The 19,419-nt window shown below is 36.6% G+C and overlaps 1 protein-coding gene across 2 annotated transcripts in view; it reads left to right on the top strand.

The window, feature by feature from the left end:
* KCNN2 (potassium calcium-activated channel subfamily N member 2) overlaps positions 1-18,845 on the top strand; it is a 275,099-nt gene extending 256,254 nt beyond the window's left edge. For both annotated transcript variants that reach the window (XM_080677708.1, XM_080677709.1), the window contains 4 exons: positions 1,901-2,011; positions 9,345-9,472; positions 15,679-15,748; positions 18,241-18,845. In XM_080677708.1, coding sequence (XP_080533834.1) covers positions 1,901-2,011; positions 9,345-9,472; positions 15,679-15,748; positions 18,241-18,528 — 597 coding nt within the window. In that variant the 3' untranslated portion in view covers positions 18,529-18,845. The remainder of the gene's footprint in view (positions 1-1,900; positions 2,012-9,344; positions 9,473-15,678; positions 15,749-18,240) is intronic.
* The last annotated feature ends 574 nt before the right edge of the window (positions 18,846-19,419 follow it).

The following is a 19,419-nucleotide window of genomic DNA, read 5'->3' as shown; positions in this document are numbered from 1 at the left end:
TTTCTCTTATCATATGACCAATATCACTTCGTTTCTGAGGATACTGATTTCTTCATAGAGCTAGATGGAAGACATACATATTCAAACCCTCTGGAAATATTGTATTTAAACAATATCAGCTCATTAAAAAGGCCATGTCTTGGTCATAATTATCAGGGTGTAGAAGACAGGGCAAGTGTATTTATTTTCTTTCATTCTCAACTTGTCTCTCCTGCCAGCTTTGTTGTAATAATAACTCATCCCAGTGAGCCTAAAAATGCCTTCTTTGGTCTGTAACTGAATAGCTAAATTACATTTATTAATTCAAATAAAATGAGTCTATTATTAATTATATAATAAAACATAAGTGATTCAAAAGGATAATTTTCCTAGGTTGAATTTTTTAAGATTAAAAAGTGACAACAATTTGTGGTTTTAGAAAACATTTAACCTAACCTTTACATATTAAACGTATAATTATTTTTTTCATAAGTAATATGTATTTATTATAGGAAATGCAGACTATACAGAAAATCACAAAGAACAAAATAAATTACTGATATTTCAACCACTGAAATATAACTTTTCACAGTTGGGCTACCTCCTTCTTTTCAGTTTTCCAAATATAGATCATTTTTTTAAAAATAAAATTAGGAGCAAATTATAAATAGTTTATATTATCTTTAAATATTCTAGAAATAAAATTGTAATACAGTAATATATTATGGATATGCTGTAAGTAATAACCATTCCTCAATATTAGATGTTTAAGATGTAAACCGCCACATTTTTAAGGTACAGAGTTGCTATTATAACTAGTGATTTTTAGAGCTGCTGTCATTTTGACTCACATAAAGGGAACGCTATTAAAACCTGGTTTCAAAAGATTCAAGTCTGTTGAAAGACCCAGAAGTATTGCCAACATCTGATTGTTTGTGCCCCTCTTCAGTGGGCTCTTGCCTTAACCTTCCTGTTCATTATCTGTCCACTAAGATGGCTTGGTAATCTCGACTGCTCTGTGGTCCTTTCAGGGATGAGATTCTGTGTGGCGCTCTGGACTTCCCTTTCATAGCACCCAGGTAGCTCCTCAGTGGCCTCGTCCCTACCTACCAATAGGCTGGCTGTGTGCAGGTCCAGTGAAGTGGCTGCAGCATGACCTTACTTAGGCTCTCCCATAGGTGCCCCAGCCTTGCCTCATGACCCTGTATGTAATCAGCCAAGATGACCCCACATCTCATGATTTTGATCATGGAGCAGGGGTACACAGAGAACACCATGACCATAATTAAAAAAGAAGGTAGTCCACACCATTCCTAGTGCTGGTAAACCCCTCTAGTAGTAGAATGGTTCTCTTACCTTCAGCACTTAATATATCAGTGTAATACATCAGTGTAACCTTTCTGTTATATATGTAGAACAGTTGGAAGTTGTACAGTGCATCTCTTTTCATTCCCGGGATGTCACAGTTGATTGGCCTAAAGACCTACCGGTCTTATTTTGAGAGAAGATTATGAAATATTATTTTTAGACAATTCTTATTTCTACTCTGTGCATTCATCTAATTTATCCATCCCTGTTATATGTATAGGTATACAACATTTATTCTGTTTTTAAGAAGTCTCTAAAAATTCAGCAAGTTGCTTTTTTACCATCTATATTTTATAATTAAGATATGTCTGATTCACACATCATGCTTTAGTTCTTAACATCTGTGAACTAAGTTTTTTTAATCCCAATATAAAGACACGTTGCTTGCTGACCATCTATTTTTATAGTATTTATTAAAGATAATGAATATTACAGTGGGGCGTTTTGTTTTGTTTTACTTCCAGATCCTTATGTACTTGGTGCTAAACATGTTCTACTCTGGCTAAGACCAGAAGTAATAATTCTTTGGGTTTCTCTGTTCTCTGGTTTTTAGGGTGCTGGTTGCACAGCCCTGGTGGTAGCTGTAGTGGCAAGGAAGCTAGAACTTACCAAAGCAGAAAAGCACGTGCACAACTTCATGATGGATACTCAGCTGACAAAAAGAGTAAGTCACCACCCCAGTATCTGCAAAGGGAATATTATTTTGGGTGTTTTCAATGTTGGATAACATGCTTTTTATTTTGACCTCCAAAGCAAAAACTACATGGCTTAGTCTTAGAACCAATTCCGTATTTTCACATTTCCAGAATAGACTCTTCCTAACTTTAGGTCAGGTAGGAAATAATTGGACAATCTTGGTATTTACTCAAGGATAAAAATATACCACATAAATCTTTAAAAATAGTCATTCTTAACATTTAAGTTGGCAGTATAGAAGAAGAGACCAATATCGGATTGAACAGGAAGGAACACAGTGTCAATGTAATACAGAAATTTTATGGGAAGGTGATTCAACAAATATTTTACTGGCCTTCCATAAGCCAGTCACTGTTCTAAAGACTGGGGTTGCAAAGACAAGCAATAACCCTTAATGTTTAGGACTCCGAGGTGTGAGGGCAGATACAGACTCTTTCCATGACTTAAAGGCTATCAGAGAGATGTTGAAAATAGCATCTGGAGGGGAAATCAATGTCCAATTATAAAGACTCAAGGAAAACAGTAATCATATGTGTACAGAGTACTCACCCTTTGCCAGCCACTGCTCTAAGTGTGTCATGTGTAAAAACTTGTTTCATCTTCACAACAACCTGATGAGGAAGTGCTGGTATTATGCCTGTTTTTCAAGATGGAAGCCAAGATGCAGAGAAGTTTGGTAACTTACATCAAGGAGGAAAGTCATATAAAAAGGAAAATGATTTTTATCACACTAAATTTTTAGCCTCCCTTTAGAGTCACTTGAAATACCAAGGTCAAAAATAACTAAAACTTACTTTATATCAGTGTCATCTTGCTATATAACCACTTCCTAAAGTAGAATTCAATCAGGTTGTCATTAAAATGATAAAATACATGGTCATTTGGTAACTTCATTCATAAAAGAATCAATAGAGATTTCAAGTAGAATTCCATTTTCAGAGTTTTTGCTCACTTTTGACTTTGGTTCTGTGTATAAAAGTAATCATGTTTAATTTGGTAAAATAATTCCTAATAAGTCAGTCACTTTAATGCATATTTTATTGGTTTGGATATTTATAAAATGGTAAGATGAATTCCAATTGCCCTCATAAATTATGTCTCACCTATCAGACACTATTGTGAGACTTCATTGCAGTTAGCAAGTCCACATATATTCTAGATGATCAAACCATGATTATCTAGATGTCATGCTTTTGTATTGGATTTACCACTTTGGAACATCTACTCTACACAATTTTCGCTCAACTCCTGAATTCATTCTCCAAACTAATTTCTAAATGTTATAGAAAAGCACATGGAGAGTAGATGGAGAAGTAAATGAGCTGAGTGGAGAGTTAGGTTCTTGTCATTTTCAAATATACTGTACTGGGAAATGAAAACATACACACATTAGATTATTGTGTGTCCACACCTAATCCAAAATTGTAGCAGATGTTTTATATATCTCATCATGTACTTGTTTGGATGAGTTCTGTACTGTGCAGTTTGTGTTTAAGAGACAGAAGTTGTACAATATCAAAAGAATCCTTCCATAAAGTGCTGCTAGCATAGTCCAAATAATTTTACCATGATGATATTATGTTCTTTCACAGGAATTAAGTTAATGCCACACTTAAGATACTAGGTAGAACAATATCTTAAAACACCATATGTAAGTATTTTCAACAGTGAAGAAAAAATGTGACAGAATCACAAATAAGAAAACCAGCTGTCACACTTAGGCAGATTTCCCCCTGGTTCACAAGCAGGCATTTAGTTTTATCTTAAAGAAAATAACTCCTTTAAATTTACTTTGGGATATTAATACTCCATATCCATATTATTGAAGCATTTTAGAAAAGACCAAGGCTTTGATTTTTAAAACCTACAGTGTAACATTATTAAAGAATTTTGTGACGTTCAGAGATCTTTCCTTTCCAGGTTGGCTTTTTAATTTAGTTATTTCAGCACTATTGTCCTTTAGGACTAAATAATACCTTGGCTTGCAGGACTTCGTGTATTATTGGATGTTTAGCAGCATTTTGTCCTCTGCACACTAGCTGCCAGCAGAAGTAGCCCCCACACACATTTGTGACAACCCATATTGCCTCTAGACATTGCCAAATGTCCCCAAAGGGTATAAAATTGCAACAGTGAGAACCACTGCTTTAGCTTGTTATTGCCCAAGGATTCAGAGACTGAGATAATTCCTTTTAACAGATAATCTTTAAATGTACTGAATTTATTGTAATCTCCTTCCTGGGACTAATAGATATTCATTTAACAAAAATATACTGTGTACCTACCATAGTCGGGGTTCTGTGTTAACTGCTGAGGATAGACAGCTGAAATATCATATTCCAGGAGGCAGAGACTGTTATGCTTTTATAGTACTGTTCTTTTAAGCAAATCAGATGAAGGCTCTGTTTTTGTTTGTTTTTCCTCTGCCTGGCCAAAAAAATGCACTTATGTTCTTTCTCATGAGTCCCCTAAAGTCCAGTTAAGTTCTTAGATACTTTAGATAAACTCCCTATTGATAATTTTCTGTTATGAGTCAGATTGTAAGAAATACTGTTCTAGTTTCAAATTCTCCACGGTGCTTCATTAATTCTGTTTATCTCATTCCTACTTAAAAGGGTAGCTACTCTGCCTATTTCTGTGGACCAGTCTCTTATAGGTTTGAGAAGACTTTCCATCCAGCAGGCTTGCTGACAGATTGACTTTTATAGGCAACATGTCGCTAAGTACAGGTACAGATGTTTAAATGGCCTTAGAACCAAAGGTAAATTTCTAGCTTAGGATACTGTAATATTGATAATATTATAGTCAATACAATATTCGAAAATAATAGTTATTTTACACAAAGTCATCAACTTAATGAGTGTTATTTACTTGAAACTTGATTTCATTCATTTATTTGTGGAATGTCTAAATGGGCCCATTTAGAATTTTTAACTTTTTAAATAAAAAGTCTAAAATACTTAATGATCATTAATGAATGACTCCTGGGGGATAACCAAGAGTAGATGAGGCTCTAGAAAACTTACATAGTTGCTAAGATGAAAGATTAAAATTATAAAATTCAACTATCCCCTGACAACACGATATAGGAGAGATCGTATTCTCTGATGGTCAACAGAGGTAATGGGCACAGACATTCTGAAGTCAGAATATGTCTGTAAAGGATATGCAATCTGCATGTTAAAAGATAGGTTATTCTTCCAAGCAGAAATGCCCTTTCCAAATCTTGCATTGTATTGTGTGTCTTACCTGAACAATTACATTTCTATAAAAATGATTCACCACATATAAATTTCAGAGGAACAATCTGACTACCTCAACCATATAAAATACTGAGTGTTTGAAAGTAGGACACACTACTCATTGGGCAGCAGCATGAAGGAATGTTTTACATAAGTCCAAAAGTTTACATGACACTCTGCGATTTAGAAGTGGCCTATAGGTACATGTACACAGAATAATCTGATGATTTCAAAACGAAAGCATCATAGCCATAACATGTCACTGGGCTTAGTATGAGAGGACCAGCTATCTAACAGACTTGAAGTTTATCACCTCACAGAAGTAGTATTTATCATGCTGTATTTTTTGGAAATATATTATTACTATTCATTTAGGTCCGAACCAAGAGGAAATCTCGGAGTTCAGCTCTGAATCCTTTCATTTTGGAAAGAACAAATTTTTAAAATAGCTGGATGTACCACGAAGGATAATTATACATATTAATGTCCACTGTGGGTGTTTCTAATCCTATTAAGAATTCTCAATAAGATCCATAATAAGAACACTATTATGTGGTTATGTAATTTTGTTTCTTGTGTCTCTCTTAACATGGGAACAGAAATTCTAGAGGATTTACTCCATGTGGCTCTTACATTGTCCTTAGCTACATAGCCCAGTGGCTTGAAACACTTGATGAATCGATCCCTTTACCTTGCCCTGTTCCACAGTCACAGCATTCACCCACCCCGTCACCCTCAACGTATGTGGCAGCATTTTACTGTAGTTTCCAGATTGAGAAGCAAGAAACTCTTCTACTTGGTTGGGGTGGGAAAAGATGAAAGAGATTAAGAAGTACAGATTTCCAGTTATAAAAACAGTCATGGGAATGTACAGCATAGGAAATATAGCCAGAAATATTGTAATAACTATATTTGGTGCCAGGTAGGTACTAGACTTATTGGGGTGATCACTTCATAAAGTATAGAAATGTCTAATCACTATGTTGTACACCTCAAACTAATATGTTATATGTCAGCTGTAATTGGAAAGTAAGTTTTTTAAAAAAAAATGATTCTTTAAAAAACAACTGTCCTCCTCCTCAAATCAGATTATGTTCCTTTCCTTTACATTTGGGAGGAGTGGAAATACTGCTCTCACTCTCCTTATTTTTTGAAATATAGGAAATAAGTTAGATGTTATAGTGCTGTTGGCCCCTTAACTGGCACTAAATTTCTGAGGTATATTTGTGAATTTCTCATATGAACTATCATAGTATCTAGCATGTGGTGGAGACTCAATAAACATGGAAATGCACTGACCCATTTAGATTCTAGATCTCTTCTCTAGCCTGTACAACCTTCTTTCCAAGAGGATCCTTTGGCTGATAAATACGCATCTGCTTCATGATCAGAAGTGTTTATGATGCAAATTATACACACTCTGGTGCCAAATTTAACCCTGGAGACATTTATTTCATACCATCTCTAGGGCCAAGGCACTGAGCTAGGGAGACACAAAGATTCATGACATAGCCCCTGCCCTCCAAGCATTTGTTAACATCCTGGGAAAAGGAGTAAGGCAGTGGTTCCCAACCTTTTTCTGGCCATGCCTCACCTAAGCATCTCTAAAATCCTGATGCCACCCCCCAACCGTGACATATAATTCTTATTATTCAAAAAGTGAACTCCTATTCACATGGAGGAAGCCTAAAAGGCCATTAACTTGGTCTAAACAAGCTTGCAAAGAACATAGCATCCATGAAGTAGAAAAATAAGAGAATGAAAGGACAGTTGAAGTACTGAGGAAGAAATTGTTTAAAAAATAATAATATGAAGTGATATGAAAAAATAGCAAATAAAGTTTCAAAACATATATTAGAGAACTGAAATGCACAAATATATCTAGGGAGGCCCCTAGAACCATAAGAAATGCAAAAGAAAATTCACTGTTAACTCATTCTCGAATTGCCTCCCCTTGGGGCATGTGCCCCACATTGGGAACCACTGGAGTAGGGGCTCCAGGGTTACATTGTTAGATGACTGACCTTAGGGCTCTTAATTGTGCAAACAAGGGACACTTTCCCCCCAGATGCACTTCTCTTTCATGCTAATGATCAGAAATGCATAGAGCCTGCTTCTCCTATTAAGTTTGCGGATCACTTTCATGTAACAATCCCCTACAGTTCAAACCTGTAAAACACTGAAGTGCTTCCCACCCGGTCGTCTCCCTGTCTGCTGTTCCCTTTCAACCCTACAAGGAACTGGAAAAAACTACTAGAAACATACCTGACCATTAGGCAAAGGACACATTTTTCTATTTGTGGACATATTGTTTTGTGGCTGCTATTTTTGAAATGTATCAGTTAAATTTGATGCTTTGAGAGGTTAATTCCTATGTTTGAAAACCTGTTAGAGAATTATAAAAGGGGATGTTTCAACATGAATGCATACGTATGTATATTTAACAGGTTTTTAAAAGCAACTGTAGGGATTTTACTTTCAAATGAGAAGTCATTTTCAGTTTCAACCTGTCAGCTAAGATGAGTGAATACAAATACTGCAACATAAGGCCTCAGGCATCACTCACCCCACTGAATTCTGAAATTGAAGTCAACAACTTATACTGCATCCAGCTCCTTACCTCTGAAAAGGTCATACACGGGTCAGATGGAAAAGCCTTCTGAAAGGTGATTCCTACCTCTGTGAGGAAGAGAAGTGTGTTTCCATAAGAACAAAGAGCCAAGACTTACCTGGAACACTTTTGAACGTCCCTGTGGATGGTGGTGATTTTCCTCATCCGCACGGCTGCAGCTCAGCGTGTCAGTCGCTGTTCTGTTGGTTTCAGAATGCTGTTCATGCAGAGGCTGATGAATGTCCAGAGGATGTGACCAAAGCCACTCCTAAAAGCAGTTTTAGGAAACCAGTCATTTTCTTACAATAGGTCCTAGGGATATAATTTCACTCAAAAATAAAACTTTTCAGCACCATGAAATAGGGTGTTTTCCTGGCTAACGTGAAAAAATAAACATACAGACATGGGCCCATAATCTTAGTGTAATGCTAAGGTTCGTTCTTATTGTAAATTTAAGGGCTGAAAAGGACTTGACTAATATTTCTCTTGAACCTCACATAATGATGAGGAAACAAAAGTCATACAAGGTTAGCTAGCCCCCTTGACTGGACTTGGTTAGTAGAAAGACCAGAATGTACTCCAGCCCAGCTCACTGTTGTCTTCCCCACCACAATGCCGTCCTTAACATGTTGTCTGCTTCCACCCAGTCCCCCACTAGCCGGCAGCTCTCCATGTGAACATCTTCATGCATCACTCACATGGTTGTTCTGAGAGTAGGTGATTAACAACAGGAAGCCCACATGAAAGCTCTGGGTCTTCGGGTTGAACATCTCTAGGAAGTATTCACACCTTCCATCAGGTCTCGGCAGTGTTACTGTAATGCTTTCATCCTTGGGTTTGTCCCATTCGTTTGAAATGCAGTATATTTCAGTTACCAACAAAAACATAGACAGCCTGTCAATTAAGTGGGCTTACAAACATAGTTTGCTAAGACACTCTGGGAGCTAGGAGACTGGGTCCCCTGTACAAACAGCAATGGAAATATGCCCTCCTTCCTATAGTGTGCAGCCAGATATGCCGAGCAGGCTCGCAAAGGCAAGATTAACCTTGGCCTTCTGGCATTTTGCCTTTCTCCAGGGAAATGAAGACACCAAGAGAACAATTGTAATACAAGGTGAAGAAATAAACACCTCCTGATTTTTTTTAAGTGGTTGAACGAAAAGCTAGTCCCTGATAGGGTAGAGTTTGGCCCAGGAAGAGATCAGTAGCTCCCTAATGTTTCAATATTGTTCCCACTCAGATACTGGTACTTTTTAAAACTTTTAGATCCATGCAAATTCGGTTTTTTAAATGTTTAGATTTCTGTAAAAAAAAATTTGAGACATAAGTTACTACACAGAGCTAGAACTTACATGATCATTGGGGTGAAGAATATGACCCCCAGCCAAGTTGCAAAGGATTCTGCTTTGGAATTTATCAACTGCTTTTTTTGTTTGTTTTCCTAACAGGTGAAAAACGCAGCTGCCAATGTACTCAGGGAAACATGGCTAATTTACAAAAATACAAAGCTAGTAAAAAAGATAGATCATGCAAAAGTAAGAAAACATCAACGAAAATTCTTGCAAGCTATTCATCAGTAAGTACCATTCTTCACTTTCCTCCTGCTTTTTTATATCTAGGTTTTAATTCTAGCACTTGCTTATTCTTCTTCTCTCATGAGGGAGGACAAAAAGAAAACGTCGTCAGGCTTGTTCCCAGAAGATAGTTATTTGGCAATTTAATAGTTTCATAAATGAAATCCTGAGCAAAGTTGTCAGTTCTTGTATGATTAAAAATCATTTATTATTGGGAGAATAGTCATTTAATATATATAGTAATTGAATGTCTTCTCAGTTTCTTTAGAAGCAATAATTTCAGTTAAAATTGAATGTCTTCTCAGTTTCTTTAGAAGCAATAATTTCAGTTAAAATTGTATTTCTTAATTTAACTTATTCATATAGTTTGGTCGAACATGTTTAGTTTGTATTTACTGCAAAATCTTGAAAAAAATTAACATTTTATTATCTGGATTTTTTTAATACTCTGCCAAGCATCTTTATATGAAGGTAGTACTATAGTTGATTCACTACTTGAATTTTTAAATGAGTTTTTAATCAGGATGTGGGGGGGGGGGGTTCTCTGTGCTACGTGTTCATTATAGATTTTATAGTTCCTATAGACCCTGTGCTCTTTATCATTGTCCTGACTTTATTCAGGCCACCAGATTAAGTCATTCATGCCATTTCATTGATACATTATATCACTATCACAGACTTTAAAGCACAGATTTATATCTAGTGAGTCTCAGTGATAATCTGAAAGCACCAGGTCTTTCTCCCCCAGGCTGGCGGCATCCTTACCGTAAGTACATTCACGTGGGTGTCCATGATGATGCTCCACAGACTTGCTCTTAATGCCATTTCCAAATGGGGAAGAGCAGACATGGTTACATTTGTGGGTCAGCAAAGTGGCTGTCCTCATGCAACCTCCCGGGGGTAATCATAGGAAGGTGGGGAAATACTAGGTCTCTTGACTATTCAGTGAAATGTCTTTGAGAGCTAACTAGCACAGCAGAGGAGAAATCTCTGAGGCTGGAGTTCTCATTTTCTATATTCAGATAATTTGTCTTATATTTCGCTAACATTCTGTGAGAAATCACTAAGCATTCATATTACCTGTCCAACCAACTTCCCCTTTTAACTAAGTATCACTGAAAATGTGGACTATGTCTATAATTATGGTCATATAGGAACTATATTGAAATGCAGCTTTCTTAATGAAGAGAGAGTTCACGTACTCTGTGACCTAAACTAGAGGGAGCCTGCACACGTGGTGGAGTAGCTGGCCCTCAGTGCTAGTCTCTCACGCTCTTTTCCTTGCTGACACCAACACCAAAGGGACATCATTCCTCCTTTAGCTCTGTGACTCAACTAGATACAGACTATGCTATTTACCCAGTAAAGCTAGTACTAAAGAAAATACTCCTCTAACATCTGGGAAAGAGTAAAAGGGAAGAGCAAGAGAGGAACAGTGTATTTGATGTGGCTCCCGAGGGGGAGTTGTTCCCTGGAGCTCACAGCTGTCTATGACTGGGTCCCACCACCTAGGAGCACTTGCCTAGACATCTCAATGCCCTGAAGCTTGGAGCTAAGAGAGTGAGTCCCCTGACAGATGCTGAGCCGTCACCTCTGCTCTCATCAGGCCTTTCATCCTTTCTGAGGACAAGCTTCTTCCCCAAGGGTCACCATGTAACACAGTAACCCCAACATTCACACAAGGGACATTCATGGTAGGCTGTGGAGAAAACATTCTCTGCACTCTTCATTTTCCAAGACTAACACATACTAATATATATTAAATATATTAAAAAGAAAACTCACCTGTGTGGGAGTGAGATGACATGGAAGTGGGCGAGTTCAGTCACTGTACGTGTCCAGCAGCCACACATCCCCTTTCCTCCAGGATTGTATTTGTGTCCCTTTCTGTCATTGTGACCTACTAAATGTATAACTAAATGTGACTTGCCTTTGATGCCTTGGATAAATTTTCATATTCTTTTTAAAATGCTTTGACAGTTTTGTGGGTTTTTTTTGTAATATAATTCTGTAGCCATGTGTAAATGGTGGGTATTTATGTTGTCACAGAGCTCTTAAGTCTGAATATATTCACACTCAAAAATTTGGGGGACAATTTAAGGGTATTCGCCATACAATCTTTTCAACTTTGCTATAGGTTTGAAATTTTTCATAATCAAATGTTAGGAAAAGTATCTTTCAGTGAACTAAGTTTAAAAACTGTCCCTAAGCTGTTGGGGCATTGACCTGATCGTAAGCGTTCCGTGGCTCCTTCAGCATGCTTCTTTTGGAAAGACTAATAGAGAAGAAAAACATGTTATTCCTCTGCTTCTTGCAGACATTTCTTATTCTGTTTCTTCTGTAGCAGTGTATACTTCTAAAGCAGATGAGCTTCAAGCAACTCACAAATGTTCTGAATTGTTTTATAAATTACTCTTTGGGTGATTGGGTTTCCTTTGAGGTGGGAGGGAGCTTGTACTTTGTGAGAAAGTGCACCTGAGAATTTATGTGGGCTGGGTTTGGCTAGTTTATTCTAACCATGCACTAACTATCTTTCATTTTAAATTAGTGAAGTCACAAAGGAAAGCACATAGGGCTCGATTCCTAAGGGCAAGGCCTTTATTGCCCACTGTTCACACCCAGTGAGACTGTCAGCCTTGTGTGTCAGCACTGGGTGAAGTCAGACTTTGCTAGTTGAGGAAAAATTGACAAATTCATTTGCTAGAGCTCTCCTGGCCTCTTCTATTCTCTGGTTTGTCCTGAGAGCTTTGTCAATAGCTCTCTCTCTCCCCTTCTGCCAGCCCCCCTCTATTTCAAATCTTTCTCTTTTCCAAGCTTCATAGCCTTTCTCCCCGACACGTGCCCTCTCTAGTCTCAGATGGAAGCCAAACTCTGTGGACTGTGTCCTCTTCTCAGTAACATATCTGTCTTTGTGGATATCACTCAGTGCCACGAAGCAATCTGTTTCTATAACATTTCACCCTTTTTCTGGTAGCAGCTTTAACTTTAAAGTTTATCATTCTTCTATCTCACCTCTATAGACCCATCCATCAGTATAACTTGTCTCAGAGCCAAGAAATTCAACAAACATGGTTTTTATAACAGAGTGTTGCATTACCTACCTTTCAGAAAGCCAGGCTTCTAAACAGCCCCACCTCAGAAAAGATATACCCCTTCAAAAAAACAACAACAACAACAACAACAAAAACACATCATTATATTCCTATTGTTTAGAACATTGTCCTTTTAACCCTGTGCATTCATATTAGGCAAAAATGTTTCCTATTGTTACTTAAACATTCTGTCTCAAAGAGGCCAAGATGTCATGATACAAGTTCTTCCTTCTTAACTCTAGTTCTGGAGGAAACTATGGGCTTTCGGGTGGGGGAAGAATAGCAGCAATGAAGAGGGATGATAATATATTGAATAGTGTTTCTCTTTGATCAATATGCCAAAATCCTACGGAATCTTAACAGGATCTTCCAGCCAATGAATCGAGCCCCTTGTGCACCACTGAACACCACACTGTGTTATTTTGTTCCAGAGTATTTCACAGTTTCTTTTCTTTTGTTTTGTCTTTTTATTTCAACAAAATGAAAATAGAGCTCGGAAGTAAGTTGTGTGAGCCGCTCCTTCAACATTTGCAGAATTCTCTACCGGCTGCATGCACCCAAGCGGATCCTTTATTTGTGAATTTTAGTAGTCTGATTGCTGCTATGGAAATGTGATCCAAAATCATGATATTTTCCTGTGATAAGTGAAGTTCACAAGGAAGAAATCAACATATGTTTCTTATTCTTTTGGGGGGGAGAAAAATGTAAAATACACATCTGCGTGTTACCTTTTATTCTGGCAGCTGCAGCTTAAGTAGGCTTTTTCTACCAGTTCTACATCACAAGCAGTCTATGCAGCAACAAAGCGAGATGCTTTAAGTTCAGGGAGCAGCGAAAGGGATTCCAATCAAATAGGGCTACTCTAGGTCAGCTTTCCAGATTAGAAAATAAAATGGGCAAAATTCTACTGTCAGAAACATAATCTAGTAACCCAGGAGAAGAAAATTAGTCTCCATTGATTGGAATATGATGTACTCACCTCAGCCAAGGGACCAGCTCAGGACCCTCCTTCAGACTTGCTGAGTCCAGTACTTTCTCTGCATTTATAAGTTGCTGGAGGTTTCTGGTCTGGTGACCCCAAACTTCAGGCATTCTGTGCCAACTATACTATTACTTACTTAAATTTGAAAAGAAAGCTTGTTATAAATCCCTGTCATAAATGGATAAGAAATATATCCTTCCCAGCAAAGAGAGGTAAAAGCAGTATCAATTGACAAACACTGGTACTGAATTCTACCCACAGGCTGTTATCTGTAGAAACTCTCTGAGCTGAGAGCGATAAAAACAGTATAGGGCTGGCCTAAGACCTTTTTCTTATAATAATCAGGAATTAGAAAAGAATTAAAGGGAATTACTTTCTCTCCATCTGTTTTAGTATTGTTTAATGTCTTATTTGAGCATCACTTAGTCATCTAGAGTACCTCTTGGTAAAAATCCAGCACTTTGGAAACATTATAATAACTTAGCCTACTTTATTTCATACATGAAGAAATTGATGGTCAATTTAGGGCCAGGGAAAGGATGGAATCCATGTCTGACATTGTGGTTCTCTCTGCTACATTTCTCTATAGTAAGTCACACATATTTAAAGTTTGTGTGGTGCTTTGTTTTGTTTTTTTTTTAAAGGGGGATTGTTTTTGGTTTTGACTTGTTTTTTAAAAGGCAGACATCAAGAATTGAAACCCTTGTAAATACTTAAGGAAACATTTCTCAATATATTACATTTAAATCTATGTTTGTAAATCTCTTTTAGACTAGGACATATTCCATCTCTATAATAGCATGAAAAGGAGCCGTTCTTATAAACACAGTTGCAATGACAAGTTATAACCTTAAACTGTTTTAGATTGTTAAAGAACATGATGTAGGCAGGTGTCAGTTAAATTCTTCCTGGCAGAAGGAACTATATCTTCACTGTAGAGCAGATTTGGTGACATATTGGATACCCTAGTTTCAGAACAAAATCACTGAGCATTGTGAACATTTGTTACAAAAATCTCCCTGGCAGTAAAATCTTGCCCTGTGAATATTTTTTTCTTCTATGTAATTACCTTTAAATAAATTTTGGAAATAATAAAAAGTATTCTCTCTAGCATTTCCACTACACTTTGTAAAGTGATTCATAAGCAAAGTAATAAGGTTAGCATAGATACATATTTTTTATTAGGTGGTTCAGAGAGACCTGCTTCTCTTTTGGAGCAAGACTTTGAATTGTTGGCTTAAAAAACAAAACAGCACCTTTTTGTTGGAAAATCTTAATTTCTTGGTGCCATAGTAAAGACTGAATTAAGTATTTGTTAAAATATTACAATAAATTAAGGAATAGTTCTCATTCAGAAAGATTTTTTTTAACAGTGGCTTTTTAACTATCAGATATATGCAATGGTATTTAAAAGTATCTAAAAGTAACTTTATAAGTAGTGATCCTATCTGTCAGACATTTAATTGTCCTCTGACTTTTATGTACAATAAAAAGCAAGGGAAATTCTCCCAAGGAAATGGTCTGGCTTCTCTTCAAGTTCAATGGCAGTTTAATATAAAAGTCAAGTGAAGAATAAGAGAATTATGTGTTTTGAGTTATCTTGCTGCTGGTTGAATAAAAGTTGTATTTTTGCTAATAAGAATCTCACTTATCACTGTGTTTCATCAGGCTCAAATACCTAACCCAATCCATTTCAGACTAAACAGGGCTAACACCTGTATCTAGTCACATAGGCATAGGAAGGTGCTCACTGCGCCAACGGTGATGCAATTCCAGTTGCTTTGCATATTTCTTCCTATGTCTATTTGTCACGATACTGGGGCTTTAAGGAATGTTTTGGCTTTTCTCATATGGTTAATTCCTTATGAGCCTTTCTTAATTCAATGTTAACTACCTGGTGAACAGTTGTCCTATGGACACCTCATCCCTTACTCTCTCTCCTTTCCTTTTTGCGGTGTTGGGGAAGCATGCTTCTCATTGTAGCAGATACATAACCAGTTTGGACTTTACCCCAAATATTTAAGGCATTATCCATGCAGTAATTGCCCTTGTCAATTTTGTGCATGCTCTTTGGAAGGCACATGATAGCCATAGAAAGAAAGAAATATTTCTGACTTCAGATTCTGTCTTTTAGATTAAGAAGTGTAAAAATGGAGCAGAGGAAACTGAATGACCAAGCAAATACCTTGGTGGACCTGGCAAAGGTAAGCTGGGGTCTCAGCCCTCATGATTGCATCTGTTGGAATTAACCATGGCACAGTAATTAATAATGCTGACACAGGGGGCCACCCTAAATTTATTTAATAAGTCAGCCAACCAACTGCCCAAAACTGATGGTCCAACTTAGAATTTTTTTTAAAACTCTTTTACTTAATATGTTCTTTTCCTGCCTGTATACATTATTCAACTGCATTCTAAAAGCTTTTCTACTTGCAGTGATTTGGACCAACATTAAGAAACATAAGTGGAATAGGAGACAATACCTTGGGGATTGTTATTTGTAGTTCAATCTCATCCCTATGAGAATAAAACTACATCTTGGGTTTAACTATGAGGCTAAGTAGGACTCAACAATAAACATTTTAAAATGTATTTTAAGCAAAATCAGAAGAATGTAAATTTAAATTAAAATACCAGAAATTACATCTTAAAATGAAAGTTGTCTTTCAAAAAAAAGGTATCACTGTTTATAATTTATGGTTATTTCCCCATTTCATAATTTAAAAATTAATAGTCCCCAAATTCTTCTGATACATTTATAAGCTGTATCTGGTTGATTTTTGCTTGTTCTTCCAAGTAAACTTCACTTTTAAAATATGAATATTTGTCAACAATTACAACATTGCATTTTCTTACACTAATTCTAAAGATGGGATTAGGATAGCATTTATGTGTGTTCAGCCTTTTAATACAAATGCTTTGAAAGAGGCATCTCTCAATTGGACCTGTATGTTCAGTTGTTTAATAAATCAGCTGTGTCATTTGTAGAGCCTCAAGTATAATCTATAAAATCCACACATACTATTTCTGGTATCATGAAATAATACATCTAAAGTATATTCACTTTAATGTATATCAGTAACACATAATATGTAAATGTTGAAGATGAATAGCTGATATCTCATAAATAGAATATAAGTGAAGTATTTAATGACTTACCTCTGGGAGAATATATATCACGCATTTAAGCTGGGAAGCACACATATGAGACTCGGAAACATCCTTGATTAATATTTACACATGACCCTTGCTTGGATACTTCATGAACAAAGATGAGGCAGGCTCTTTCATCACTCCTATGTCAAATGATAAAAGAAATTAGATATTTTTATGAAAAAATAAAACAGACCACTTGGAAATAATATGTTATATCATGATATATAGGATATATAATTTTACTTATGATATAATTTTTGTTATATATGATAGCTATATAATTTTACTTTATATTCTTTAAGAGTATATCTATGAGGAAAGATACTGTTTCTAATTAATTCTTTGGTGCCATGCTTATTTTTATGACTGCAGCATTGTCTATGCCACAAGGGTTTAATATTTTCTGAATGAATGGATAATGCTCACAGTCTCAATACTATATAGTAAACATAAAGTTAATGAGTTTTGTCTCCATGGCCAAACTCAAACTACCTGCCTGTGTTCTGAATAGTAACTTCCTTATATAATCAGTCCATTTATCATCATTAGGAGAATGTTCCACAGGCTGGTTGAGCAGGAAAAGAGCACATGTTGCAAAGGGAAATGAGGTAAAAGAAAGAAGGCTCAGAGAAAGGGGATTGAAACTTGGGGAAAACTGCAAGGCTTACATCTCCAGTCTTCCCTTCCTGGCCACCCTCTCCCCTCTCTACCTCTATGCCAATCATCCCGGAGAGCCTCTGGGATACTTCTGGAAATGTAACTGGGAGTCAGAGTCATGAACAGCCTCTGACCAAGACAATCAATTGCAAAATTCACTAGGATACCAAAAACATCTTCCATTTCAAACCATTTAGCATCTGATTAAACCATAGCCAACAAGGTAGCCTGGTAACTTCAGTATCGCCAACTTTTAGTCTCTCAATGATTATCTGTAAAAATGCTCCTTAACCCATAGAGAGCCATAATTTGAAACATGGGACAGCAAAAGATATTCAGAAGTTTTTACAGCTTTAAGTTCCTAAATTACACAATCAAATCAGTTTTGTTCTAAACTTCATTTCCCACCCTTAGAATTTGTGCTACTTCCCATCCATCCAATTATTTTTTTTCTAAAATCTCCTGTTTTTAAAAATTAGCCTTGCCCTAATTACTATTGCATGTTACAAAATGAATGCGGTGCACTAACGTTTGTATAATCATTAATATATATATAAATATTAAATCAAAACATGTTTGTCTATCTGTATACCAGAAATCATTGGGCATACCACCTACAGTACCTACACAGTATTTTCTGCAGCTGGACCTAATTAATGCCTAAGATATTACAATTCTAAGTCCTGGCATTGAACACACACATACCCTGAAATTTTCTTGGCAAGATAAAGTGTCCAGTTAGCTGACGCCCCACTCCTGTTGCACTGATTGTCCCCCAAAGGAGACCAGCCCTCAAGCTCTGAGAATTGACCGTTTCTTCCAGGACCCGTGTAATTAAGACCTAGTTCTTTGTTTTTCTACTCCCCTCAATCCTGTTTTCCAGACCCAGAATATCATGTATGACATGATTTCCGACTTAAATGAAAGGAGTGAAGACTTTGAGAAGAGGATTGTTACCCTGGAAACGAAATTAGAGACTTTGATTGGTAGCATCCACGCCCTTCCTGGGCTCATCAGCCAGACCATCAGACAGCAGCAGAGAGATTTCATTGAGGCTCAGATGGAGAACTACGACAAGCATGTCGCCTACAATGCCGAGCGGTCCCGGTCCTCGTCCAGGAGGCGGCGGTCCTCCTCCACAGCGCCACCAACTTCATCAGAGAGTAGCTAGAAGAGAATCAGTTAACCACAAACTAAGACTTTTTGCCATCATATGGTCAATATTTTAGCTTTTATTGTAAAGCCCCTATGGTTCTAATCAGTGTTATCCGGGTTCTGATGTCAGAATCCTGGGAACCTGAACACTAAGTTTTAGGCCAAAATGAGTGAAAACTCTTTTTTTTTTTCTTTCAGATGCACAGGGAATGCACCTATTATTGCTATATAGATTGTTCCTCCTGTAATTTCACTAACTTTTTATTCATGCACTTCAAACAAACTTTACTACTACATTATATGATATATAATAAAAAAAAGTTAATTTCTGCACATACTGGTTTCGTCAATTGATATTTCTAAAGATTCATGTCTCTCCTTATTTTCAGGTAAAATGACTGATTATTACTTGATACATGTTGATAATTTTGATTTCCATAAGTTTGTCAGGTTGGAAAAAAACTTTCAATTATTATATACCCTATTTACTAGGATGTTCCATCATTATGAAATATTTGACCCAGCCCAGTTTAGTATTTGAGTTTATAGCCTCAGTTCTAATTGGTTTCCAAATTATGTGGAAAATGAGGTGGTTCTATCAAAACATATAAAAATAAGAGGTACAAATGTTTTCAATAATTATTTTATTCCAAGTTTAAAAAAATTTAACTTGAAGAAATTATCAGGGTACACCATTGTCTGTGAAGTGATATTGCAGAATTTAGGTCTAAATTAGTTGTCATCTCTTTCCATATATTCATTTTTATTTGGGTCCATGATACTCTATGTTCCTAACAACTTAATGAACATAAATGAGCATAACTTTTAATGTGGTACTTATCACCTAACAAATGGTCCCCATTTGGTCTGTACTTCCTTACTTGGTACAAGGAAGTAAACGGCATCT

Source organism: Plecotus auritus, assembly GCF_963455305.1.
Source record: "Plecotus auritus genome assembly, chromosome: 7".
NCBI lineage: Eukaryota > Metazoa > Chordata > Mammalia > Chiroptera > Vespertilionidae > Plecotus > Plecotus auritus.
The sequence above is the reverse complement of the archived record's forward strand: the minus strand, read 5'-3'. Positions and strand labels throughout refer to the sequence as shown.